This window comes from Urocitellus parryii, chromosome 6 (assembly GCF_045843805.1).
Source record: "Urocitellus parryii isolate mUroPar1 chromosome 6, mUroPar1.hap1, whole genome shotgun sequence".
Classification (NCBI taxonomy): domain Eukaryota; kingdom Metazoa; phylum Chordata; class Mammalia; order Rodentia; family Sciuridae; genus Urocitellus; species Urocitellus parryii.
Genome location: NC_135536.1, coordinates 43,544,580 through 43,571,632, shown reverse-complemented (window position 1 = coordinate 43,571,632; position 27,053 = coordinate 43,544,580). Strand labels below are relative to the sequence as shown.

Below are 27,053 nucleotides of genomic sequence, written 5' to 3'. Positions count from 1 at the left end.
ATCATTTCATTCTTTTTGAAACTTTATCCTTTAGATTTTGTCACACGCTGCTTTATTTTTTTCCTTCTCTCTCTCTTTTTTTTTTTTTTTTGCAGGTTCTTATTTAACTCATTCTTAAATTATAGTATTTTCTAAAGTCCCATTTTTACTTCTTAAAACTACATATATCTGCCTATATATGGCAGTCTTATCAGTCACTTTAATACCATTTATTCTATATACTCACATTTTTATCTCTGTCCTTGACCACTGTTGAATTCTAAGCTTCTTATTCAAGGCCTTACTGGACATCTCTTTTTGGATGTCTTAGCTCATTGTCTTTCACTGCAGGTAAACTCCTATTTTGTTAATTGGCATTAAATTCCACCCTGACATTCAAGACAAGAAACTTGATCTTTTTACTTCCTTTCCTTCTCACCACACAGATAATTAATGATCAGATCCTTTTTTAGTTTATTTTCTACTCTTTGTTTCTCCTGTTATTTTCTGTTAAATATTTGAATGTTTGCATTTACCAATAACTTTTCCATACCCCATTCTCTACATTTACTAGCTGGAAATTTGATTATATTATCTTTCAGCTTTAAACTTTCCTTGTCTACTGGATAAAGTCTTAAGTTTCTGTTATGCCTTTAAGATTGATGGACCTTGTTAGTTGTACCTGAACACCTTAAACAGCATAATTTAGAAAATAAAAGTAGAGTTTTATTTTACTTTTTGGTATTAGAGGTTGAATCCAGAGGTGTTTACCACTGAGCCATATTCCCAGCCCTTTTTTTTTTTTTTTTTTTTTTTTTTTTTAATATATAGGGTCTCACTAAGTTGCTTTGGGCCTTGCTAAATTGCTGAGACTGGCCTCGAACTTTTGCTCCTTCTGAGTGGCTGGAATTACAAGCTTGCATTGCTGTGCCGTTTGAAAGTGGAGTTTTGATGTTCTGATATTCGTAAATTAAGTGTGAGGATGATGAGCAATAGTAATTGCTAGCATTTATCCAACTTTTTTTTTTTTTTTTTTGGTACCGGGAATTGAACCCAGGAGTGCTTAATCACTGAGCCACATTCCCAGTCGTTTTTATTTTTATTTTTTTTTGAGACAGAGTCTTGCTAAGTTGCTTAGGTCCTTGTGGAATTGCTGAGGCTGGCTTTGAACTTACAATCCTTCTGCCTCAGCCTCCTGAGATACTGGGATTACAAGCATGCGCCACTGTGCCTGGCTACCCAACATTTTTTTAATGTATAAGAGCTTGTACCCTTTTGCTAAATTACATACAGTTCATTAGTTTGCCATATGTAAGTTTTATCATTGAAATCTCATATATGACTAACTTTAATATGGCTTGAGCATTTTAAATGTGGCTTCTCCAAATTGCCATTGTGTTGTAGGTATAAAGTATACATGTGATTTTTGAAGATAGCACATAAAAACGTTAAATATATCAGTAAGTTTTTAAGTTGATTATATGTTCCAATGATGATGCCATGTTTATATTGGGTTAAATTAAAATTATTATTGAAATAATTGTTTTGTCATTTTACCTTTTTTAATATGGCTACTAATATATTTTGGAGAGTACATTTATGTTTTCTTTGATTCTATCAAATTAAAATTAGGCTTGTATATTATTTTCTTATTTTTTGGTGTGGTACAGGGCTTTAACTTAGGCATCCTCTACCACTGAGTTATACCCCCAGCCCTTTAAAAAAAATTTTGAGACAGCATCTTGCTAAGTTTCTTTTTTTTTTTTATTATTTTAAATATTTTAATATTTATTTTTTAGTTTTCGGCGGACACAACATCTTTGTTGGTATGTGGTGCTGAGGATCGAACCCGGGCCGCACGCATGCCAGGCGAGCGCGCTACCGCTTGAGCCACATCCCCAGCCCCCTTGCTAAGTTTCTGAGGCTGGCCTTAAATTTGTAATCATCCTGCCTTAGCCTTGGAGTTGCTGGGATTATAGGCTTGTTCCACTGTACCCAGTTTCTGTTAATTTTGTTTCACCATTTTTAGGTGCTGGAACTGATATGCACTCGTGAGTCAGGAGCAGTCTTTGAGGCTGGAGGTTTGAATTGTGTGCTTACCTTCATTCGTGACAGTGGACACCTGGTTCATAAAGACACTTTGCACTCTGCCATGGCTGTGGTATCAAGACTCTGTGGCAAAATGGAACCTCAAGATTCTTCATTAGAAATTTGTGTAGAATCTCTGTCTAGCTTATTAAAACATGAAGATCATCAGGTAAATAAATTACTATTGTGTACTCTCAGTTTTCAAAAGTGATTTTTATGTTTCCTATTTATAACTATGATACACTATAATTTGAAATTTTTACTTGGGATAATCTCTTCTTTCATTTTATATATGTGGTAATTTTTTGGCAATAAAGTGTTCTTTATTATAAAAGTGATGTGTTTAGGGGGCTGGAGTTGTAGCTCAGTGGTAGAGTGCTTGCCTAGCATGCATGAAGCACTGGGTTCAATTCTCAGCACTACTACATATAAATAACAATAAAGGCCCAATTAAAAATAAATATTTTAAAGAAAGTGATGTTTATTATTAAAATTTGAATGTTATGGAAATATATAAACATCTTTACAGTTGCACTTGTACTCAGTATTATTTTGTTGACTTAGGGAGTTTTGTTGACTGAAAATAAGGTAGATTACAGTAAAGTAAAATATCACTATTTATGATGTTATTTATAAGCCTTCATTTAATTAGCATAATTTTAGAAAATAAGACTTGATTTTTCATGCCTTTTTACTATTTAGAAATTATTTCAGTTGATAAGTCATAGAATTTCTTGGCAAAATTGTACATAGTAAAAGCTCAAAAATATTGTTACCATCTGTCTACATTCTTATGTGTTCTCTCATTTAAGCAGCCACAATGAGATGTAAGTACCATTATTAAACCTGTTTTACAGTTTGAGGGAACTGAATCCTTAGGCAGTTAGATAACTTCTTCAGGTCATACACAGCCAAATATGGAGCCACGATCCAAATCTAGATAGATTATACACTTTATCACTTTGCTGTAGTTCCCTTTTTTATAGTGTCAGTATTGAAATGATCAGTATTAGCCCTCTTCCCCTTTTTAAAGGATTTCTTTTTTTTTTTTTTTCTAGTTGTAGATGGACAGAATGCCTTTATTTTGTTTATTTTCATGTGGTGCTAAGGATCAATCCCAGTGCTAGGCAAATACTCTGCCACTGAGCTACAGTCCCAGCGTAGTACTAGCCCCTTTTAGGTGAATTTTATCCACATGCCTATTCTTTATATTGCTAGGTTTCAGATGGAGCCTTACGATGTTTTGCATCACTAGCTGACCGATTTACCCGTCGGGGTGTTGACCCAGCTCCATTAGCCAAGCATGGATTAACTGAGGAACTGTTATCAAGAATGGCTGCTGCTGGTGGTACTGTATCGGGACCATCATCAGCATGTAAACCAGGTCGAAGCACCACTGGTGCCCCTTCCACAACTGCAGATTCCAAATTGAGTAATCAGGTGTCAACAATTGTAAGTCTGCTCTCCACACTTTGCAGAGGCTCTCCGGTAGTAACACATGTAAGAGTGTTTTTGAATCTTTGCTCTTTAATCTTTTAGAAAAAGTATTTTTGTATAATGCAAATGTTTTAAACTTTTTTCCACTATTTTCTTCCTAGGATCTCCTGAGATCAGAGCTTCCAGATTCAATTGAAAGTGCATTACAGGGTGATGAAAGATGTGTACTTGATACCATGCGTTTGGTTGACCTTCTCTTGGTGCTGTTATTTGAAGGAAGAAAGGCTTTACCTAAATCTAGTGCTGGGTCTACAGGCAGAATTCCAGGACTCCGTAGATTGGATAGTTCTGGGGAGCGCTCACATCGGCAGCTTATAGACTGTATTCGAAGTAAAGATACGGATGCACTTATAGATGCAATTGACACAGGAGGTCAGAAAATAATTTGTTTTAAATATAAAAACTGTGAGATAAGGAACTATAGTCAATTTTTTATTTCTTGTTTTGGACAATATTCTTAGCAATTGTGCCTTGCTATGACCAACCCCTTGCATATTCTCCTATGTACAATGGAATGATTATCAGCTTTGATGCATGGTAGGACCTGGATGAATGCTTGCTGAATGAGTGAAACTTCTACAGAATTTGAAATTTACTTTTATTTTTTTTGTCACCTGAAAGAGATTTTGCCAATTCTAATGTGAATTGCAGATTAAATTTAAGGCCGTTTTGTTAAGATTGATGGAAATTAACATGAGTAAATTATAGTAATTATATAATAATTTTTTTTAGCCTACTATATATGTCAGGTGATGAACAAGTATTATAAATTTATAAAAGTTGCTTCTGGGACATCAGACTTGTATTTTGGATTATAGGTGTGGATTGGCTTCTTTTATATAGTTATGTTATGATGCAAGTGGTACCCTGTTGAACTGTATTATACTTTAGTTTTTCCTTGTCATGTTTATTTTTAAGGTATAAAGTCTTATGAATCCTCAGTGGTTTAAAAATTTGAGAATACTTTTTCGTAGCTGACCTTAGGCATGTTGATTATATATACTACTTTACAGTTGATTTTAATATTTAATATTTAAAACACTTTCTTTTTGCTCTGTACTTGGTGGATTATTAATAATAGTCTTTAAATGATTCAAACTTTAGAAAAGTTCAGAGTTGTATTGGCTTTGAAAATAATTCTTTTTCCTTCAAACTTTTAGCCTTTGAAGTAAATTTTATGGACGACGTGGGTCAGACTCTATTGAATTGGGCCTCTGCTTTTGGAACTCAGGAAATGGTAAGCTAATAAGTAAGAGCTAGTATCTTATTTACTTATTTATTGGAATTGGAGATTGAACCCAGGGGCACTATACTACAGAGTTATATCCCCAGTGCTTTTTATTTTTTATTTTGAGACAAGGTCTTGCTAAATTGCTGAGGCTGGCCTTGAACTTGCCATCCTCCATCCTTAGCCTCACTAGTTGCTGGAACTATAGGCATGTGCCATCATGCCCTGCAGAGCTAGGATTTTAAATCAAGGATAGAGGAATTAATATAGCAACTTTATGGTTCTTTATCATTTTACAGGTAGAATTTCTTTGTGAGAGAGGTGCTGATGTTAATAGGGGTCAAAGGTCATCATCCTTACATTATGCTGCATGTTTTGGAAGACCTCAAGTAGCAAAGGTAAAAGCCAGGTTTTTAAACTATTAATCTGTAACAATTGCAGGGTCCAGAAATTAGAGTGATATGGAAACTTTTATTCTGATAAGTTATGCTTCCATGCTATCTCCATCCATTCCATTCCTTCTTTTCCACTATAAATTTTTGGTTTTATTTTTGTTTTGTTTTGCATTGCTGGGGATTGAAGTCAGGAGCACTTTACCACTGAGCTACATCTCCAGCTTTCTTTTTTTTTTTTTTTCATTTTGAGACCGTCACGCTAAGTTGCTGAGGCTCTCCTCAAACTTGCAGAGGCTCTCCTTGAACTTGTATTCTTCCTGCCTCCGCCCCCCAAGTCACTGGGATCTATAGGTGTGCATCACTGCACCTGGCAGTGAATGTTTTTTATCAATTTTTTTTTGCTTTTCTGTCTCAATACAGATTCAAGTAAAAACACAAATATGCTTATTTACTTTTTATGGAAAATGAAACATACCAACCTAGTCTTTCATTTAGTAATATATATTGTAGACTGTTCCCTATTAGGATATAGAGAATTTTTTACATATGCATACTTATCCTTTATATATATACTGTAAGTTTATTCAACCAGTCACCTAATGGTGAACATGTGGTTGTTTCTAATTTCTTACTCTTGCCAACAAATAAGTGTAAATATATTTCTGTTGTTTCTTTTTGTCAGTAAAGCAGATACTGTGTTTTTAGAAGAATCATCATTTTTGACTCCTACTTCAGAGGTTTGTTTTTACAATTAGAGAAATTGAAATTCCAAGAGGTCAAATGAAAAGGGTCAAATCAAATTTATAATCTAGGCCTCTAGAATCTGCCTATTTTGAATTAACTTGGCATAATGCAAGGTTATTCCACTCTGAAGTCAGGCACTCCTGGATTCAAGGTCAGCTCGCACAATTGTGACCTGAAGATTTCTCTGTGAAATGGGTCTATACTCCTTGGAAGATTATTGTGAGAATTAGAAACTATACATGTAAAGCATTTATTGTGATAGTCAGCACATCTTAGGTGCTCAGAAGATGGATAGCTGCCATTATTATTACCTTTACAGTACAGTTAAATTTTCATTTATTAATTTCTTTTGCTGTACTGGGGATTGAACAATCCTAGAGAGGTTCTATCACTGAGCTATACTGACCTATTTCAGGAGTTTTAATTTTTTCAATGATGATTTATTATTGTAGCACAACATGGCTTATGTATCTCAAAGTGCACCGGGATTTTTTAAAGTGTCTTTATGGTGCTAGGGATCCAACCCAGGGCTTCAGGCGTGCTATGCAGGCATGCTATCACTGTGCTACATTACCGTCCCCTATTGTAGATATTTTTAAAGTCAGCCAGCTAAATGAAAAAGTGTTTATTGAGCCATTGTGATTTTAAGTAAGTCCTTCATCATGAGGTTATGATGACAGGTTTAGTTTGATGTGGTGGGAATAGAGGTAAAGTATGGTTCTAGATGATTATTTGGCAAATTGGAACATAATCTAATTTGAAGTTTTTCAAGATATGAATAGCTGGTTTTAGGGTGATAAGTGCAAAGGCATAGATTTGGATTAGTACCTGCATGATTAAGTAATTCTGGAAAATCTTTAGATTGCAGAGTTGGATGTCAAAGAAATCAGGTATTGTTATATTCAAATTAAATGCTTTTCTTCTCAAGACTCTGTTACGGCATGGTGCAAATCCAGATCTGAGAGATGAAGATGGGAAAACTCCATTAGATAAAGCTCGAGAAAGGGGCCATAGTGAAGTAGTAGCTATTCTTCAGTCTCCAGGTGAGTAGTAAATTCTTTGCTTTTAGGCCATCTGGTATTACTTTTCAGCTTCACTTCCTATGGAAGTAGCTTTTTATAGACACTTTTGAACTCTTATTATATATATGTATTTTTACAGTTGCTTAACAGTTTACTGTTCTGTGTTCTTGAAACTGTGACTGCATGATTCCAGAATGACCAAAACCTAAAAAGTTCAAGGGATTTGGGAATGTCATATAAAGAGTTATTGGATATTGTGTAGATGAAGTAATTTGGTCAGATTTTGCAGTTTTTGTAGAGTTGATGAATGTAGAGATTCTGTGAAATAGTTTTTGGAATCAAATTGTGTATACATAATTATTTTCTTAATTTTTTATTTAACTTATTGAAGATATTAATATCTTTATTAATATTTTTAGTCAGGAGCAATGGCACATTCCTATAATTCCAGTGACTCAGGAGGTTAAGGCAGGAGAATCACAAGTCTAAGGCTAGGTTGAGCAACTTAGAGTTTGTCTCAAAAGAAAAGAAAAGAAAAAAAGGGACTGGGGATATAGTTCAGTGTAAAGTGCTCCTGGGTTCAAGCCCTTGTATCAAAAAGCTATTAATATAAAAACACTGTTAATAGATAAAGTGTTCTAGTTTCAGTTTATTTATTGTTAGACATGATTGTAGTCCCCTCCCCCCATGGTAAGGATTGAATCCAGTCCTCATTATTGCCAGGCAAATACCTTAACATAGATATATAGCCCCAGTACCTAGGTGATTATAGTTTAAAGTGGATACATCTTAAGATATTTTTTTCTTAAAAGGAAAGTTTCTCCCAAAATATTTCTTTGAACAATATTTTGTCTGCAGGTGATTGGATGTGTCCAGTTAATAAAGGAGATGAGAAGAAAAAGAAAGATACTAACAAAGATGAAGAAGAATGTAATGAGCCCAAAGGAGATCCAGAAATGGCACCAATATACTTGAAAAGATTATTGCCAGTGTTTGCACAAACATTTCAGCAAACTATGCTGCCTTCAATAAGGTAGTTATTCATACTATGTGTATTTGTTAAATAAATTATATGGTTCTAACTCCCCTTTCCAGAAGTATTAGACATTTATTGTAACATTAAAAACGTATAGTAAGAGTAAAAATTTGATTAGAAGTGGGAAAGTTATCTTTCCTTTTTTTTAATATCTTTCCTTTTTTTAAATTTATTTTTTATTTATATATGACAGCAGAAATGCATTACAATTCTTATTACACATATAGAACACAATTTTTCGTTGTATCTCTGGTTGTATACACAGTATATTCACACCAATTCGTGTCTTCATACCTGTACTTTGGATAATCATTTTTCCTTTTGATGACCTATTTTAAGAGAAGGTATTTTAAAAAATCAAGAGAATTGGGTCCTTAGATTCTTAACACATTTTTAGTACCTCTCTGACTATTTACTCACTAGACAAATTCTGATAAATATAACAAGTACTTATTTAAGTTTCTGGAGGCCTGTTTGGAGGATCAGAGTGAGATGGTCACTGTAGGCGTTCGTTACACAAGACAAATGAGACCTGGATTACTGCAGGTCTTACTTATTTTACCCTTGGAGGCCAGTGAAGAAATATGTAATAGTACAGAGGAGTTTGTGATGGGTAAGACATGGAGTTCTGTGGAACATAAATCATTTAATAAGTAATTGGTCTGGGCAAATTGGAAAAGGTTTTATTGCAAAGGTGAGATTTAATTCATGGTTTAAAGTCTACTTATTATTTCTAGGCAGACAGATTTGGAAGAATCGGTAGGGAATGGTATGTGCAAATACATTGATATGAATTGATCTAGCAGGATTTCCTGGTGGCTCCCTTTATAGTGTATCTGTAACTTGCCATTTCTGACCACTTTTTGTTAATACTGTGGTCTAAGCTATTGTAGATTATAACTTTACTACCATGGTAGCCTTTTTTAAAAAATATTTTTATTTTTCAGTTGTAGTTGGATACAATATCTTTATTTTATTTTATTTTTTTATGTGGTGCTAAAGATCAAACCCAGGGCCTCGCACGTGCTAGGTGAGCGCTCTGCCACTGAGCCACAACCTCAGCCCTACCATGGTAGCCTTTTAATGAATCTTTTTATCTTTCATGAAACTTTATAATCTGTTTATAAGTCATATTTTAAATTATAATTAATATTATATCATTGTCCTCTTTGAACCCTCCATAGGTGCTGTTGCTGCTGCTTCTTTTTTTTTTTTTAATATTTCTAGTTGTAGATGGACACAATACCTTTTGCTTTATTTATTTTTATGTGGTGCTGAGGATCAAACCCAGTGCCTGACACATGTTAGGCGAGTACTCTACCACTGAGCTACAACTCCAGCCCCCTCCATAGCTGCTGCTGCTGCTTTTTTTTTAATATGTATTTTTTTAGTTGTAGTCAGACACAATACCTTTATTTTATTTATTTATTTTTATGTGGTGCTGAGGATCAAACCCAGTGCCTCGCATGTGCTAGGTGAGCACTCTACCGCTGAGCCACAACCCCAACCCCTATAGCTTCTTATTAGCCATAAATAAAACTTACCTCCTTAACTCTTAGGATTATAAAATCTTTACAATCCTCAGCCAGCTCCTCCACCTGATTCATCCTTGTTTAACCTCAATCCCATTACACATAACTGTGCTAGCTGCCTTTCTGTTTCTGAAACACTTTAAGTACATCTCTACTTTAAGGATTTTGCCCTTAATTTCAATCTACTTGAAACTTTCTATACCCAGATTTTCTGAATGGATGGTTGGTTCATACAATTCAGATACGACACTTTAAAATTTTTTTTGTTATTTTAAATTTTGGGGTTTTTTTGTATTAAAATATAGGTTGTAAGTTCATTTTATTTATTTATTTATTAGTTACACATGACAGTACAATGATCTTGACATATCATACATTTGAATCAAATGGGGTATAATTTCTCATTTTTCTGAGTGTACAGGTTGCAGAATCACATTGGTCATAGTCACGTATATATATACAACAATACTAGTGATGATGGGGATCAAACAGGGCCTTATACCTGCTAGGCAACCTAGGATACCTTTTACATCAGTCATATTTTATTGTTTTCACAGAGCTTATACTATCTGAAATCTTGCTGTGCTTTATTATTATTATTATTTTATTGTCTGTCTCCCCTTTGAAATAAGTACCATGGGAGCTGGCTTGTGTACTGCTCTATTTGTATAGAGACTAGGAGGTATAGAATAGAGCTTTATGTTTTGGTCCTCAGATATTTACTGAATAGTTGAGTTAATGTTTTGTTAGCAATTTTTAAGTATTTTTGTATTAATGGAGTATAGGACATGTTTAGAAAGTACATTGAATAATGTTGAGAAGATTGACAGGAACTTTTTTATGACCTATGGCATCTTTTGAGGGCAGGGTGATGTGTGTACTTTAACCATAGTTAAAAGGATTATTAAAACCTGAGTGCAGTGGCACACACCTATAATCCCAGCAGCTCAGGAGGCTGAGACAGGAGGGTTGTGAGTTCAAAGCCAGCCACAGCAAAAGTGAGGCACTAAGCAACTCAGTTAGACCCTGACTCTAAATAAAATACAAAAAGTAGGGCTGGGGATGTGGCTCAGTGGTTAAGTGCCCCTGAGTTCAATCTCTGGTACTCGCCCCCCCCCCAAAAAAAAAAAGGATTATTAAAGACCTATGAGGAAATTTGACATAGTTAGATTTCTGATTTATAAAGGTTACCTTGCCAGCCTGACAGAAAGAAGGATTGACATATATGGCGAGAATGAAAACAGGCCTCTTAAGTGTTTACTGCAATAGAAACTTCAGTCAGATAGTAGTACTGGAAATAGATTCAGTAGTTGGATGATTGTTTAGGGATTGGTGACCAGTTAGTTGTGAAGGTTGAAGAAAAAGAGGGAGTGAGGGGATAAATACCAGCTTTTTCATTGAGTGATTGAGAATTTAATTTTAATCAGTTTAAACTTAGGATATTTACAGTTTTGTAAGATTCAGGTCTCTCAGGTACTAGTATTATGAGCTGAGATGAAGATTCAAGCAGTCTTCTTTAAATAAGAAAGAAGTGGCTGGCAGGAAAATAATTTACTGTGAATATTTAAGAACGTGATTTTTAATTCTTCCCTCAATAGCTACAGCTATAGAAGTGTAGGTGTTAGTGGGCCACTTTTTTTGAATCATCTTAAGAAATGAGCAAGTTTAATTTTAAACAAGACAGTTTGGTCTGAAATTTTTTAGAGGACTGGTGAAAGAATCCTCAGATCTATTTGGAGTAGAATTGCTTTGTGATAATGCCAGCAGAAAATTATTAAATTTGCTGTGGTATACAGAATTCTTTTATTAGGTGATTATTTTCTATCATCCTTTTAAATATTTGGAGATTATGTAAACATAATTTTAGCTTTAGCATATTTGATGCAAAATTCTCCCAGGTAATAATTAGCAGATACATTTAATAATGGCTAGAAAAACAGTATATCAGTGAAGAGCTTGGACTCTGGAATGAGGTCAAACTATATCCAAATGTTAGCATTGCCACTTCCTAGACAGGTGACCATGGGCAAAACTAACTTCTGTCTTGGTTGCTTCATCTCTAAGATAAGGATAATTATACTTAATTCTCTTCAGGTTTGAGAGTAGAAATTAAATGTTACATGTTTTAGCATAGTGCCTAATATCTTACAGATATATGAAAAATGATAGTTCATTTTTTGGAATTACTTAACAATATTAAAGGGAAGTAGGTTACAATCTCAAGTTTTACCATTTTGGATTAAAAATTTTTTGAAGGGTAAACAACTCTGAATCAGTTTGAAGGAGTGTTGATATACACTAACATTAACTATTGTCTATCTATGTTGGCCTGTGCATGATGTCTGTTCAGGGAATAAAAGGCAGACAACAGAGCAGTAAAGGTGTGAAAACAACGAATAGTGATATCAGTTTTATAAAAACCCAGTTATTCGCTCTGAGGATTCTCCACTTAGTCTTAGAAGATAGGCTACATTGAATTTTAAAGAGGTCTGGTAAGTAAGCATCCTAGGAGCTAGTGTTAATAACTGGACAAAGATTGAATCTACTTTTCAGCAACTCAGAGATCCTTGAGGATCCATTTGTTTATTTTTAAAATCAATTTGACTGAGAAAAATAGACTTGGTGGGATAAAGGGGGAAATTGTTCTTGGATGAGAATACTAAATAATCTCAAGATATAAATTTTTCTGAAATATAACTTATAGGTTATGCAGTCCTAAAAAAAGTTACAGAATTTGTTTTAAAACTTGACAAATTCTAAAGTTAATCTGGAAGAATAAATAGGTAAGATTATTAAAGAAAAGTATGGAGAGTTAGTGTAAACTTTTAATAATGAAATTTCTGTTGTAACTAGTTGAAGAGTGTTAATCAATAGAAGAATACTATACCCCAAAAGTCAGTTATAAACAGGAATTGGGGCTGGGGATGTGGCTCAAGCAGTAGCGAGCTCGCCTGGCATGCGTGCGGCCTGGGTTCGATCCTCAGCACCACATACAAACAAAGATGTTGTGTCCGCCGAAAACTAAAAAATAAATATTAAAAAATTCTCTCTCTCTCTCTCTTTAAAAAAAAATAAAAAATAAACAGGAATTAAGTGTATTATAATGGAGGTTGCTTTGATCATTTAGTGGAAGGATGATTATTTCTTAAATGGTACCAGAATATCTTTGTAGTCTGATTTTAAAATAAGCTTGTTTTTTTTTTTAATCTTTTGTCCTAAATCACAGATTCTAGAGAATTTAAGATAAAAATTTAAAAAGCCCTTAGGAAACCAAAGTGTTCTCTAGTTAGACCTTAATTGGAAGAATGATTTAAAAAAAAAAAAGTTTGTTTGTTCTAATTAGTTATACATGATAGTAGAATGCAGTTTGACACATACGTAAACAGTATAAATTCTCACTCTTCTGCACGCACATGATACAGAGTACACAGGTCATGTAATCACATATGCACTTAGAGTGATAATGTCTGATTCATTCTACTGTCATTGCTACCCTCATGCCCCCTCCCCTCCTTTCACTCCTCTAAATGAATGGCTTTTGAAAATTGTTTGCATTAGTTAAATCTGTCATTTTGTTTTATTGTATGTTTTTTCCTCTCTGTTTTTGTTTTGTGGTGCTGGGGATTGAACTCAGGTCCTTGGGCATAGTAGGCAAGTGCTCCATCACTGAGCTTCATCCCCAGCTCCTATTTATTTATTTATTTAAGCTATATTATTCCCTGCCCTCCTCCCAACTTCTTTTTTGTTGTTGTTGAAGGGTCTTGCTGACTTGCCCAGGCTGGCTTCAAAGTTTTGTTCCTCCTATCTTAGCCTCCAGAGGTGCCTGGATTATAGACTTATGCCACCCTGTCCATTGTGGGTTTTTTTTTTTTTTTTTTTGTACCAGGAATTGAACTGAGGGTCACTCGACTGAGCCACATCCCCAGCCCTACTTTGTATTTTATTTAGAGACAGGGTCTCACTGAGTTGCTTAGTGCCTCGATAAGTTGCTGAAGCTGGCTTTGAACTCTCAATCTTCCTGTCTCAGCCTCCCAAGCTGCTGGGATTACAGGTGTGTGCTACCACGCCCCTGTTTTATTTTTTCTGAGAAGCAAGATCTTACTATGTTGCCCAGGGTGGTATTGGAACTTATAAACTCAAGGAGTCCTCCTGCCTTACTATTCCGAGTAGCTGAGACTAAGGCTCACATTACCATGTTTGCCTAAATAAATCTTTTAAATTTATCATGTAAAAAAAAATCGGGCTGATTTGTGGTTCAGCGGTAGAGCGCTCGCCTTAGCACGTGCGAGGCCCTGGGTTTGATCCTCAGCACCACATAAAAGTAAATAAATAAAATAAAGATATTGTGTCTAGTTACAACTAAAAAAATATATATTAAGAAATAATTTCTAAAAAATCAACTACTTCATGGCAAAAAAAATTCCCAAATCATCAAAATATGAACTCTTAATCCAAATAAATATGCCAGCAGATTGGTATTTATTAGCAAATATGTCCAAGAGATACTACTATCCTTATAGAAAGAGTATGTATGTAACACATTCCTAGCTCAGAATCATAACAGCTCAGTATATGATAGAAAGAACAGGCAACAGATGTTCTTATGCTGTTGTTAATTGAAATAAATCATGACATAAAACTCTTATACATAAATACTAATTTTATAACAACAAAAATAGCCGTTAACAAAAACTGCAAGCACTAATCCTATTAGGACAACTTGCCCTCTGTCCACCTAACATTTTTATAATGTACTTGAATGTGTGATAAGGCACATTTATTAAAACAATATGTTGTGAATTCAGCTAGAAAGAGTTATGCTGTAGAAATACAGCTATGTCAGGTGTTTCTCTAGGATGTTAATAGCAATTTTTGCTTCTCTATTCTTCCATCCAGTCACTTCAAGCTTAATGATACCTATAGCTTGTATCCTGAACATTGTTAGATGCTCAAAAACAATTGTTAAATGAATTGATTATTGACTCATATAATAGATCAGTCTTTTTTTGGTCTGTTATAATTTCTATGTGGGAGAATGTATATATAATTTAAAAGAACAGGTTGCTTGTTATCAAATTGAAGTTTGTTTGTATAGCTTTATAAATGTCTCTCATGTTACAAGCAAGGAGTGGGTGAAAAGAAGAGAGTTATGCCAAATTAAGTCAGAATATTTTGAGGCATGGGATTATTGGTATCTATTTATGAGAAATAGCTATACTAAACTGTATTTTAAAATGACAAGGACAAAAATACTTGAATTCATAGTTTGTTGTTCATGCAGACTACCAGGTATTTAAAGTTGTTAGAGGTTTGTATTTTGTGTTATAGAAAATTTTAGGTTACTTACAAGTTATATACTATTTAATTTTGTAGTAATTGCAATACTTTTTACTTGATTTTATAAAATTAATATTGTGTTTTAACAGTGACACTGCTTAAATGTATAATAGAAGAGTAAATTTAATATGAGCTCAATACATTAATAAGAAGAAGTACAATTACCTCAACAGTAAACAAACTTATGGTAGTATTACGTATTTTTTTGTATTTTATCAAGTATATACTTACATATATATATATATATATATTTTAAGCAGCGTATAAAACTTAATGTTGGCTTAGCATAGTGGTGCAGACCTGTAATCTCAGTTACAGAATGAAGCAGGAGGATTTCAAGTGTGAGGCCACATTGGGCAATTTAGTGAGAACCTGACTGGGGATGAAGTAACACATCCCTGCATTCAATCCTCAGTACTACCGAAAACAAAACACTTTAGTGTTGGATACTTTAGTTTTCCTGAATGTACAGTTGCACTTTGGTTTATTTTAGCTTCTTAACTTGGCTTGATAAAATTATTCTTTTTTACTTTTCAAGGAAAGCAAGTCTTGCTCTAATTCGAAAAATGATTCATTTTTGCTCTGAAGCACTGTTAAAAGAAGTTTGTGATTCTGATGTTGGTCACAATTTGCCTACAATATTAGTGGAAATCACTGCAACTGTTCTTGATCAAGAGGTTAGTTTCTTACCTTTCTTGAAACTCTTGCAGCTTTAATTTTCTTTAGATGGTAGTTAATAAAATAAAAGTTTTAATTTTAGCAAATCATTTTGTCTGTGCAAATTACTGTATTTTTTTAGGCATGTAACGTTATTTTTATCATTTTCTCTAATTTCCTTGCTGTCATGTACCCTTTTTCCCTCCAGGATGATGATGATGGTCACCTGCTGGCTTTGCAGATCATAAGAGATCTAGTAGATAAAGGTGGTGATATTTTTTTGGATCAGCTAGCCAGACTTGGTGTAATTAGCAAAGTGTCAACTTTGGCAGGTCCTTCCTCTGATGACGAGAATGAAGAGGAATCAAAACCAGAAAAAGTGAGTAGTCTTAATGATTGTGGTATCAGGAATAGGGTTTGTTTTAAGGAAATGTATTTTCAATTTATGATTTTTTTGGCACAATAATTGTAATATGAAATAGTATTATATATTTATTTTTAATTGGTAATTTTTCTTTTATTGATATAATTTTAAGTGGACAGAAAAATTCCTATTATAGATAAGGAATATAAAAATACCTTTTATCTACATTCACTAGTTACTATTTTGCCCCATTTAGCATTTTTACAGACACTTAAGTGTATGTATATATTTTAAGAATATTATTTGAGGGCAAGCTGGATTCCAGTATTTAGTATACCTAAATAACCAAAAGGGGAGGGGGAAAACTTAGCACATTCTTTTATATATTTCTAGCATGATTATTACAGTTATCAAAAATCAGAAACTTTAATACTTAAGGACTGAGGACATAACTCAGTGGTAGAGCGTTTACCTAGCCTGTGTGATGACCTGGGTTCAATCCCTAGCACCATGAAAAAAGATTTAGTATGTATATAAAACTAGTACTTAATCCAGAGTCAGCATTCAAATTTTGCCATCCTCCTTAATATCCTTCATGGCAGTCGTGTCCCCCCACACCTCCCTTCAGAGTCTAATCCATGTTGGTATCATGATCCTGAGAACACATGAAGTTTATTCAGCTTTATTTTTTTCCTTGCATATCCTTGGTGTTTTTGAAGAGTGAGGACAATGTAGACAAAGAGCTTCACTTTGCATTTGTGTTGTGTTTCTTTGTGATTAGATTTTGTGATTTAGTGAATGCTTACTCTATATTAATGATAAAATGGCAATGTTTTTGAGCAAATAATAGTATATGAGTAGTAATTGCAAAATCCTGAGGAATGTGAAAAAGTGTGTGTGTTTTTAGTAGGAATACTTGAAAAGTGATGTTGAGTTCCTCTCTTACCTAATGTACCTTCTCAGAAATAAATGTGTGTTTATCCTGTTGTTGATGATGTTAACTTGAATCCCTTGATAACTTTATGTCTGCCGTGTTTCTCTACTGTAAACTTAATAATTTGAGATTATGTAAATATGCTGTTTTTCATTAAATTTTGCATACTACTTTAAATATTCATTGACATTTTTGCCATAGATTACAAATTCAAAATATACCTCATCTATCAACTAATTTTCAGCAAAATTTATTTCTAACATTTAGTGTATGCTTACTCTATATTAATGATAATGTTTTTGAGCAAACAGTAGTGTATGAGTAGTAATTAAAAATCCTAAGGGATGTGAAAGAGTGCGTGTGTTTCTTAGACCTGTTGAATCATCAGATTTGCTATGGCATTTAAGAAAAAACAAATATACAAATGTATTGTCTCATTTATTCCTTGGGTTTTTTTGGTGGTAGGGATTGAACCACTGAGACATAGGTTATAGCAATCTCAACAGATCCCAGAAGTCTTTTTTTTTTTAATATTTATTTTTTAGTTGTAGTTGGGCACAATACCTTTATTTCACTTATTTTTTTTTATGTGGAGCTGAGGATCGAACCCAGGATCTTGCGCGTGCAAGGCAAGCGCTCTACTGCTGAGCCACAACCCTAGCCCCTCAGAAGTCTTTTTATAGAAATCAGCAAATTAAAACTTCATATGTGAATGAGTCTACAGTGGCTCTACAATGGCCAAAGCAACCTTGTAAAGGAATAAAGTTCAAGCAGATTCCAATTCTTTTTTTTTTTTTTTTAATATTTGTTTTAGTTGTAGGTGGACACAATGTTTATTTTATTTTTTAAATTTATTTTTTAGTTGTAGTTGGACACAGTACCTTTGTTTTATTTATTTATTTTTATGTGATACTAAGGTTCGAACCCAGGGCCTTGCACACGCTAGGCGAGCGCTCTACCGTTGAGCCGCAACCCCAGCCCCAAATTCCAATTCTTTTATAAAGCAGACTATGACAGTAGTCTGTGGATAGATTAATGACTTAAGTATACTTGGTCATTGATATTTAGCAAAGTTGTTAAAACAATTCAATCAGGAAATGAAGATCTCTTTGAAAATTAATAATGTATGCAAAATGTTGAACCTTTACTTTACCCTTAATATATACACCATATATAAGAATTAACAGCAACGCGTGCTGAAATATATGAACTAAAATTGTAAAACTTCAGAGAGGAAAAGGAACTCTTCAGCTCTTCATACCATGGCTTTTGTCAAAGATTTCTTAAATGAATCTTTAAAAAATTATAGTATATCCAGGTGTGGTAGGGCACCCTTGTACTCCAAACTGCTTGAGAGAGTGAAACGAGATGATCACAAATTCAAGGCCAGCTTGGGCATTTTAGCAACAACAGCCTGTCTCAAAATAAAAATTGAAGGGGCATGAGATGTGGCTCAGTGGCAAAGTCCCTGGGTTTAATCTTCAGTCCTGAGGGGGGGAAAAATATTATACTAGAAACACAAAAATGAATGAGTTGGACTTCATCAAAATTTTTTTCTGTCAGATTTTGTTGATCTGAAAATACTAGTTAACCTTTCTTTTGGAGGGAAATGCTTGGGGTTGAACCCAGAGTCTTAGCATGCTAGCACTAAGCTGTATCCCCAACCTGTTTCATCTTCATTTTTAATGAATAGTTTCAGTGTCTACAGTACTTATAGTTTATCATTTTTGAATACTTTAAAGGTGTTTCAGTTAGCGCCTGTAATCCCAGCGGCTCAGGAGCCTAGACAAGGGGGATCTTGAGTTCAAAGCCAGCCTCAGCAACCTGAAGGCACTAAACAACTCAGTGAGACCCTGTCTCTAAGTAAAATACAAAAAATAGGGCTGGGGATGTGGCTCAGTGGTCGAGTGACCCTCAGTGATCATGTATCCCTGAGTTCAATCCCTAATACCCCCCAAAAAAGTTTCATTGCTACTTTATTAGCATAGCTTCTGATAAGAAGTTGTTTTCTTTGGATATATCTTCTCTCCCTATTTTTAAAGATTCTTATCACCGATTTTTCAGTGTTTTTACTGTAATGTGCCTGTGTGTATGGATTCACTTTTGTGCCCTTTTGTATGTGTGTACGACTGCTTGATACTATGTTCTTGTGAGTTTCTTTATGGGCTTATAGCTTTTGTCAAATTTGTAATATATTTGGCTGTTAATACTTGAAATATTTGTTTCTTCTTTTTTACCTGGTCTCAAATTAACACACTCATTAGACTACTTTTTATTGTCACATGGGTCACTGAAGCATTCTTTTTTTTTGTCTCCCCCCCACCCTGCCGCCCCAGTCGTTTTTGTTTTGCTTTATGCCTGATTGATTTTGCTGATTCCCCCCCCCCCGCCCCCGACTGATCACATCTAGTGAGATTTTCATTTTAGGTATTGTATTTTTCCTCTTTTTCTTCTGGTTTTTCTCTTATGTTGATGTTTCCCCTTAAATTCTTGACAGTCACTTGTATGATTTCTTGATCTTGTTCCACTTAAAACATTCCAGGTGTTTTTTTGCCCACTCTTTAGAGTATGACCCTATACCTTAGTAGTCTAATGCTCAGTTGAAACCATGTTTCAGATTTCTGCAGGTGTTTTTGGCTTATTTCCCTAATCCCGAACTCATCCTTAAAATAATCCAGTTGTCTTTAATACCTTAAACTCTTATCCCCATTTTCTCAATTTATACTGCTAGACTTATTTTTTTTTCCCCTCACTTTCTGTGACCCCAGCTAGGAAATTGTTTCTTGGTTTATTGCTTTCATTTCCTTGGGGATCACAATTCTGTGTTGTCTGTTGTCCCATATTTGAAAATACTCTTTTTTTCCCCATATATCTTGTCAAGTTTATAGTGGTTTACTATGGATGTGAAAGACTAGGTCCTTTGTTAATCTATCCTGGCACAGAGCAGATGTTCTTATGTGTAGACAGATTCTGAAAACTTTCAGGATCTGAGGTTAAGCTACAGAATGTTAGCAGGTTGATTTTTGTTTTCATTTTTTTCTTTAAATTTATTTTTTTAGTTGTTGATGATCTTTATTTTATTTGTTTATATGTGGTGCTAAGAATCAAACCCAATGCCGCAAGCATGCCAGGCATGTGCTCTACCGCTGAGCCCCAGCCCCAGCCCCTTGTTTTCATTTTTTTAAAAAGCATTCTCTAAATAAAATATCTGTATGATCATAGAAATGATACAGTCTGTTGATTTAGTTGGCCAAGGAGGGGACCTTTGAATTTATTTTTTTATTTGTTTTTGATTGACATAATAATTTTACACATTTGAGGGTCACATTGTGATAATTTGAGTTGTGTGTACAGTGTGTAATGATCAAATCAGGGTAATTAGCATTTTCATCTTAAATATTTGTCATATCTTTGTGTTGGGAGCATTCAACTTCCTTTTTTCTAATTCTTTTAATAAATTATCATAGACTATCATTACTCTATGTGCTATAAAATATAAGAACCTATTGCTCCTAGCTAACAATATTTTGGTACCATTATCCAACCTCCTTCGATTCCAACTTTCCCTTCTCTTTTCTGGCCTGTAGTGACCACTATTCTACTCTCTTCCAAGAGAGTATATGTATTTTAGCTTCTACGTATGCGTGAGATTATACAGTACTTGTCTATTTGTATCTGTCTTATTTTACTTAATATAATGTCCTTTAGTTGCATGCACATTGCCTCAGATGTCAGGATTTCATTCTTTTTTAATGGCCAAATAATAATCCATTCCGTATATGTCACATTTTCTTTATCTAAGACATTTATTTTGTTTTTTATTTTTTGCAGGGCTGGGGATTAAACTCTGGGCCTCACATACACGCACTAGGCATGTGCTCTATTACTGAGCTATAGTTCAAGCTCAGAATTAATATATGTATGTATGTATGTTTATGTGTGGTACTGGAAATTGAACCCAAACCTTTTGGCATGCTAGGCAAATACTCTGTTACTGAGCTAACATGCCTAGTCCCATGGGATTTATTTTTTAGAAGTTTCTCTGGTGATTCTGAGGCACCATTTGGTTCAAATATCAGTGGTCCCATCTAAGTCTCCATTTGTTACAAATCATCAGACCCAAGAGATGTATAGTGAGTTTACCAAGATCTTCAGAGTATTAATTATATAAATAAAACTCTCATCCATTGGTCTTTCAAATGAACATGATATCATTTAGGTCATTTTTCATATGGTTTTCTTAGCATTTTTAGGACTTAAATAATTTTAAGATTCAGTTATAGGTAATTAGATCATCACAATACATATTAAACCATAAGCAACTGAAAATTGTGTTTAATATGTTTATTTTCTGAATTTGATTCATAGTCAAGTTTTTACAATACTTAATATTTGAAATAAAATTATTTTCTACATTTCATTGAATAATTTTGCATATTTAGGAAGATGAACCACAAGAAGATGCTAAAGAATTACAGCAAGGTAAACCATATCATTGGAGAGACTGGTCAATCATTAGGGGAAGGGACTGCTTATATATTTGGAGTGATGCAGCAGCCTTGGAATTGTCTAATGGCAGTAATGGATGGTTCAGATTTATCTTGGATGGAAAACTTGCTACCATGTATTCAAGTGGTAGTCCTGAAGGTGGATCGGATAGTTCAGGTAATATTTTGTTTCAGTTAAAATACTTTTTTAGCTTCTACAATTTATTTTTCTGTTCATATTTTTGCTACTATTATCACAGGAGTAAGCACATTCTAGATGATCATGTGGTCAATTTCTTTAATAATAGCAGAAAAATTATACAAGTAAGTATTTCATAAATACCTTCTGTTTTGTTTCATTTTGCTTTTGCAGTATTGGGAATCGAACCCAGGGCCTTTTACTTTTCAGGCAAGAGCTCTATTGCTATGCTAATTGAACAGCACTATAGCTACTTATAATCTTTTCAGTCTTTAGAAAAATCTGTCTTTTGTCATGTAGTGGTAAATAGCATGGGTTTATTGCTTTTTCAAGTTATATCTTTTCTCAGAAGTTTCACCTTTTTAAAAAATTACACCTATAAGATTGCTTTTATGCTTAAACCTAAGTAGATCAAACAAGTGAGAGGATTCCAAAGGACAAAACTCTATGCTAATTTTTCTTTTATAAAATTGACATTCCAATATGTAGTTTCTATTTATTTTTGAACATGGAATAGTCTAAAGGAATGAGGTTTTAAATTAAGTATTTTGTCTTTGTAGAAAGCAGAAGTGAATTCTTAGAGAAGTTACAAAGAGCCCGAGGCCAAGTAAAGCCATCTACTTCAAGTCAACCTATACTCTCAGCACCAGGACCCACTAAACTTACTGTAGGGAATTGGTCATTAACATGCTTGAAAGAAGGAGAAATTGCTATTCACAACTCAGATGGTCAGCAAGCTACAATATTGAAAGAAGATTTACCTGGTTTTGTATTTGAATCTAATAGAGGAACCAAGCATTCATTTACTGCAGAAACTTCTTTGGGTAAGTATGTAGCCAAGTTTAGCAGGTAAGAATAAATGAATATGTAAAATTGCAATGAAGTATGTTATGTGAATTGTTCTTTTGTTGTCCCATTCCTAAGGTTCAGAATTTGTGACTGGCTGGACTGGCAAAAGAGGCAGAAAACTGAAATCCAAATTAGAAAAAACAAAGCAAAAGGTATATTTGTGAAATGTGCTTTTTTTCTGTTTGATATTGAGTTGAAAAATTTTCAGTGATAGCTTATAAGCATTGAAAAACTTGAGCCAGCCAGATGCAGTGGCACACTCCTGTAATCCCAGCAGCTCAGGAAGCTGAGACAGAAGGATTTAGAGTTCAAACTCAGTGTCAGCAATTTAGCAAGGGTTGGGAATGTGGCTCCGTGATTAAGTGTCCCTGGGTTCAATCTCTGGTACTAAAAAACAGAAAACAAAAACCTTGAGCCATATAACATAAGCTTTTCAAATATGACATTTTTAGTTTTCTGTTTTTCTTTGCTCATTATTTTTTATAAAATATTCTTTATACCTACTCTAAATACCAACATTAAAACTGAGGCAAAGCCAGGAATTAACAAGAAAAATAATTAAATTATTTAATATTTCTGATTAAATATCACAAACTTTTTTTTTATAGTACAGGGGATCAAACAGGCTTTTTTAAAAAATATTTTTTAGTTGTCAATAGATCTTTTGTTTATTTGTTGATATGAGTGCTGAGGGTCAAACCCAGGGCCGGCCTCACGCATGACAGGCAAGTTCTCTACCACTGAGCCACAACTCCAGCCTTCCCCCCTTTTGAATAACATTATTTTAATGACATTTTGACAATGTTCATACTACCCAAAGTGATTTATAGATTATAGGCAAAAATAGAAAGAAAAAAAATGAAATGGATAAGGAACCTCAAAAGACCTCAGATAGCCAACTGAATGTTTTTTATTTAAAAAAATTTGTTTAATTCTTTTTAGTTACACATGACAGTAGAATGTATTTTGATATATCATACATAAATGGAGTATAAGTTTCCATTCTTATGGTTGTACATGATGTGGAGTTAACTGGTCATGTATGAACATAGGAACTATGTCCTATTCATTCTACTATCTTTCCCATTCCCATCCCCACCCCACCCCCAGCCCATTTCAGTGAACTTCCACTCTCCCACCCCCACCATGCCTATTGTGAATCAGCATCTACATATCAGAGAGAACATTTAGCCTTTGTTTTTTTGGGATTAGTTTATTTCACTTAGCATGATAGTCTCCAGTTGTATCCATTTACTGGCAAATGTCATAATTTCATTCTTGTTTATGGCTGAGTAATATTGCATTGAAATTCAAGGCTTTTTGTATGCTGGGCAAGTGCTCTATCAGTGAACTGCATCCCCAACCAACCCCTTTAAACTCATACTGAGATTATTAATGATGATAATATTTTTAGTGACACAGTGGGATTAAAAATGATCATTATAGTTTATAATCTGATTTTGTACTTCTTGATAATGCAACTTAACTGCTTGGCTCTAAATTCAGATCATTTTGGTGCTCAGTTTATTGGCTATCTTAGATAAAATCACTATATTAAAAAGATATCAGGGCAGAGGGTGTAAATTCAGTAGAGTGCTTGCCTAGCCATGTGCAAGGCCCTGATCCTAGTATTGGGAGGGCAAGATATAGGGAATACTCTCCATTTGCATTATTGAGTTCAGAATCACAGTATTTTTAAATTCTATTCATCAGATATGCATTGTTCTTTTAAATGGCCAGCAAAATTCCATCTTTATTATATTAGTTGCTCTGCATTTTTAATTTTTTAAAAATATAATTAACATCCCATAGATTAAACATTTTCAAGTTACAAATGTTTATTTTACCTTATAATGGTAATATAAAATAGTGTTTAAGTATATATGCAAAGAATGCTTGTAAGTATTCTCATTATTGGAGAGTACTTGTGATTAATGCATTTGATTTGGAGAACTTTTATATAGAGGGCCACAGGAGGAGCTCATGTCTTTAATTCCTTTTGTGACTGTGTTGGGTTATATCCTGAGGCTATTTTCTGATGCTAGATTTTGGGAAGAACAGCTTCAGTTTTTTTTTTTTTTCTTATAGTTTTTTCTTTCCTTTATAGTTATGTAATTTTGGGGTTGCTCCTGTGTTGGGTTTTTTTTTTTTTTTTTTTTGAGTTTAAGGCCAGAGATTACTTAGAATATGTTGAAGACATTTGAGAAAGAAATTTAATACCATTTAAGATGGTCTTAGATATTAAAAGGAATTTGAACTAAGTATAGTTGTTATTATTCACAGAGGCTTTATCAAGTGATGCATATGTAACCTTGTTTTATGTTTGTTTATGTTTAAAGATACCTTATTTAATGATTTAATGTGTATGGTTGATTTGTTAACAACATTGAATTGGCCAACAGCATCATCATACCAGAATAAAACTTTTTTTTTTTAGTAGCACAGTTTTTATTCTGTAAGATTCATCACAGGGCTGGGGATGTGGCTCAAGTGGTAGCACGCTCGCCTACAATGAGTGAGTCACTGGGTTCGATTCTCGGCACCATATAAAAATAAAGATATTGTGTCTACCTAAAACTAAAAATTAAATATTTAAAAAAAAAAGATTCATCACAGTGTTAACAACTAGACAGTACTTCTGCACTATGTTTTGAGCGGGCATATAAAACAGTGAAATTACAAAAAAAAAGTGCAAATGTGAAAAAGAAGACACTGAATAGACTGAAAAGGATATTTATTTACAGTATGAGAGTTGAAATCAGTATATCACCTTGTTTGAACTGAGTTGGGAACATGCATATTGGGCAACTCAAATTTTTGCTAAGTAGTACATGTCCACAAATAATCATAAAAACATTAGAAACTTTGATTTGAGACTACACATTTATTGAATAATCAAATTTGTAAATATGAATCCTCGAACAATGATAAAACTTTTAAAAACTGACACTTATCTCAGGGGTTAGTATAGATTTAGTAGCTCTTATTTGAAGTGCTTGAAATCAGAAGTGCTTCAGATTTTGGATTTTTTTGGGATTTGGAACATTCTCATATTCATGAGATATCTTGAGGATGATACCCATGTGTAAACAAAATTTGCACTTTCCCAATACTACCAAAAACCCCCCACCAACCTGATTTGTATGTCATGTACATTGCCTGAAGGTAATTTTATACAATATTTTAAAATAATTTTATATGTGAAATAAAGTTTTATGGTGTGTAATTTTCTGCTTATGACATCATATTGGTGCTCAAAATTTCAGATTTTGGATTTTAGGAATAGTGATGTTTAACCTTTGTGTTGAGGATTATTGATTCTTTTTGTGTGTGTGCTGGAGATCAAACCTAAGACCTTGTGCTTGCTAGGCAAGCGCGCTATCAATGAGCCATGTATCTCTGTCCTGTACTTTCTTGATTTGAATTGAAATGAGCCGTAAGTCAGTGACCAGTTGGTTGGCTGTTCTTTTATGTATTAGTAAGTTTCAAAATATACTATTTTAGCTGTTAGTTTTAACCTCAAGTTTACTTTTTTTTTTTTAATTTCAACTAAAATTAAAGGTCAATGGACCTTTATTTTGCTTATTTATATGCTGTGTTGAGAATTGAACCCAGTGCCTCACACATGCTAGGCAAGCACTCTACCACTGCGCTACAATTCCAGTCCCCAGGTTTACATATTAATGCTCTTTTATAAAGGAATACTTTGAAGTTGTCCAATAACCAGAAGTTGCTATCTATAAATTCTGAAGGACATACATAGTAGAAAGGTATTATGTACTTTAGGAAGAGGTTCTTTGTCTTTTGTGTTGCATTAGAGATATATTGAGTTAGTTTGTGATTAAAATATAATCACCTAAACCATAAATTTACATTATTTGAGCATATATTTGTAAATAGTGTCTTTTACTCAGTTTTGTCAAATTTAAATTTAGGACATATGGATTATTCTCAAATAACTTTATTTTGACTTAAATAACAGATAATTAGTGCTCAAATTGACAGTAACATTTTTTTCCTCATGATGAAATATATAAATTAAGAGTGCCAAGTATATATTAGATGTGAATAATTTTAAAAAACTTAGGTATGTACCTTAATGTTGAAAGGGTCAACTTTGGTTGATGGAGTTTAATTTTCCCTTTTTCAGGGCTTATTTGTACTTGGTTTGTTGTTGTTGGTTACCAGGAAGGCTTAACCACTAAGTAACATTCCCAATTCTTTTTTACTTTTTATTTTGAAACAAGGTCTTACAAAGTTGCTGAGGCTGGCTTTGAACTTGTGATTCTCTTGTCTTAGCCTCCTGAACCTCTGGGATTAACAGTGTGTGCCACTATTCCTGGCCTTATTTGTATTTTCTAATTGGTTCACCATAAGTTACTTTAATTATTTAAATAAAAGAGCAAAGTTAAATTTTTACAAATTATGTAATTTATTTTCATAAGTACTCATTTGGTTATTTAAACTGGAAAGTTTAAATAACCAAAATGTAAAAATATGAGTTATTTTAGTTAATATTTGCTTTATAAACATTGGAATACTTGACATATATGAATAGAAGAGGTAATGTTTTTGGAAGTCATTATGGCACAAAAACTTTATTTCTAGCTGGATACCATTGGTGCATGCCTGTGATCCTAGTGGTTTGGGAGGCTGAAACAAGAGGATCACAAGTTTGAATCCAGCTTCAGCAAAAAATTTAGTG

At 33.7% G+C, this 27,053-nt stretch overlaps 1 protein-coding gene across 16 annotated transcripts in view; it reads left to right on the top strand.

Annotated features, from left to right (window-relative positions):
* The window catches only part of Hectd1 (HECT domain E3 ubiquitin protein ligase 1), an 86,084-nt gene that overhangs the window by 19,729 nt on the left and 39,302 nt on the right, over window positions 1-27,053 (top strand). For all 16 annotated transcript variants that reach the window (XM_077799801.1, XM_077799802.1, XM_077799800.1 and 13 more), the window contains exons 4-15: window positions 2,009-2,236; window positions 3,286-3,567; window positions 3,666-3,936; window positions 4,725-4,801; window positions 5,092-5,190; window positions 6,860-6,974; window positions 7,812-7,986; window positions 15,397-15,535; window positions 15,724-15,894; window positions 21,256-21,478; window positions 22,060-22,323; window positions 22,424-22,500. In XM_077799801.1, the coding sequence (XP_077655927.1) occupies window positions 2,009-2,236; window positions 3,286-3,567; window positions 3,666-3,936; window positions 4,725-4,801; window positions 5,092-5,190; window positions 6,860-6,974; window positions 7,812-7,986; window positions 15,397-15,535; window positions 15,724-15,894; window positions 21,256-21,478; window positions 22,060-22,323; window positions 22,424-22,500 (2,121 nt within the window). The remainder of the gene's footprint in view (window positions 1-2,008; window positions 2,237-3,285; window positions 3,568-3,665; window positions 3,937-4,724; window positions 4,802-5,091; window positions 5,191-6,859; window positions 6,975-7,811; window positions 7,987-15,396; window positions 15,536-15,723; window positions 15,895-21,255; window positions 21,479-22,059; window positions 22,324-22,423; window positions 22,501-27,053) is intronic.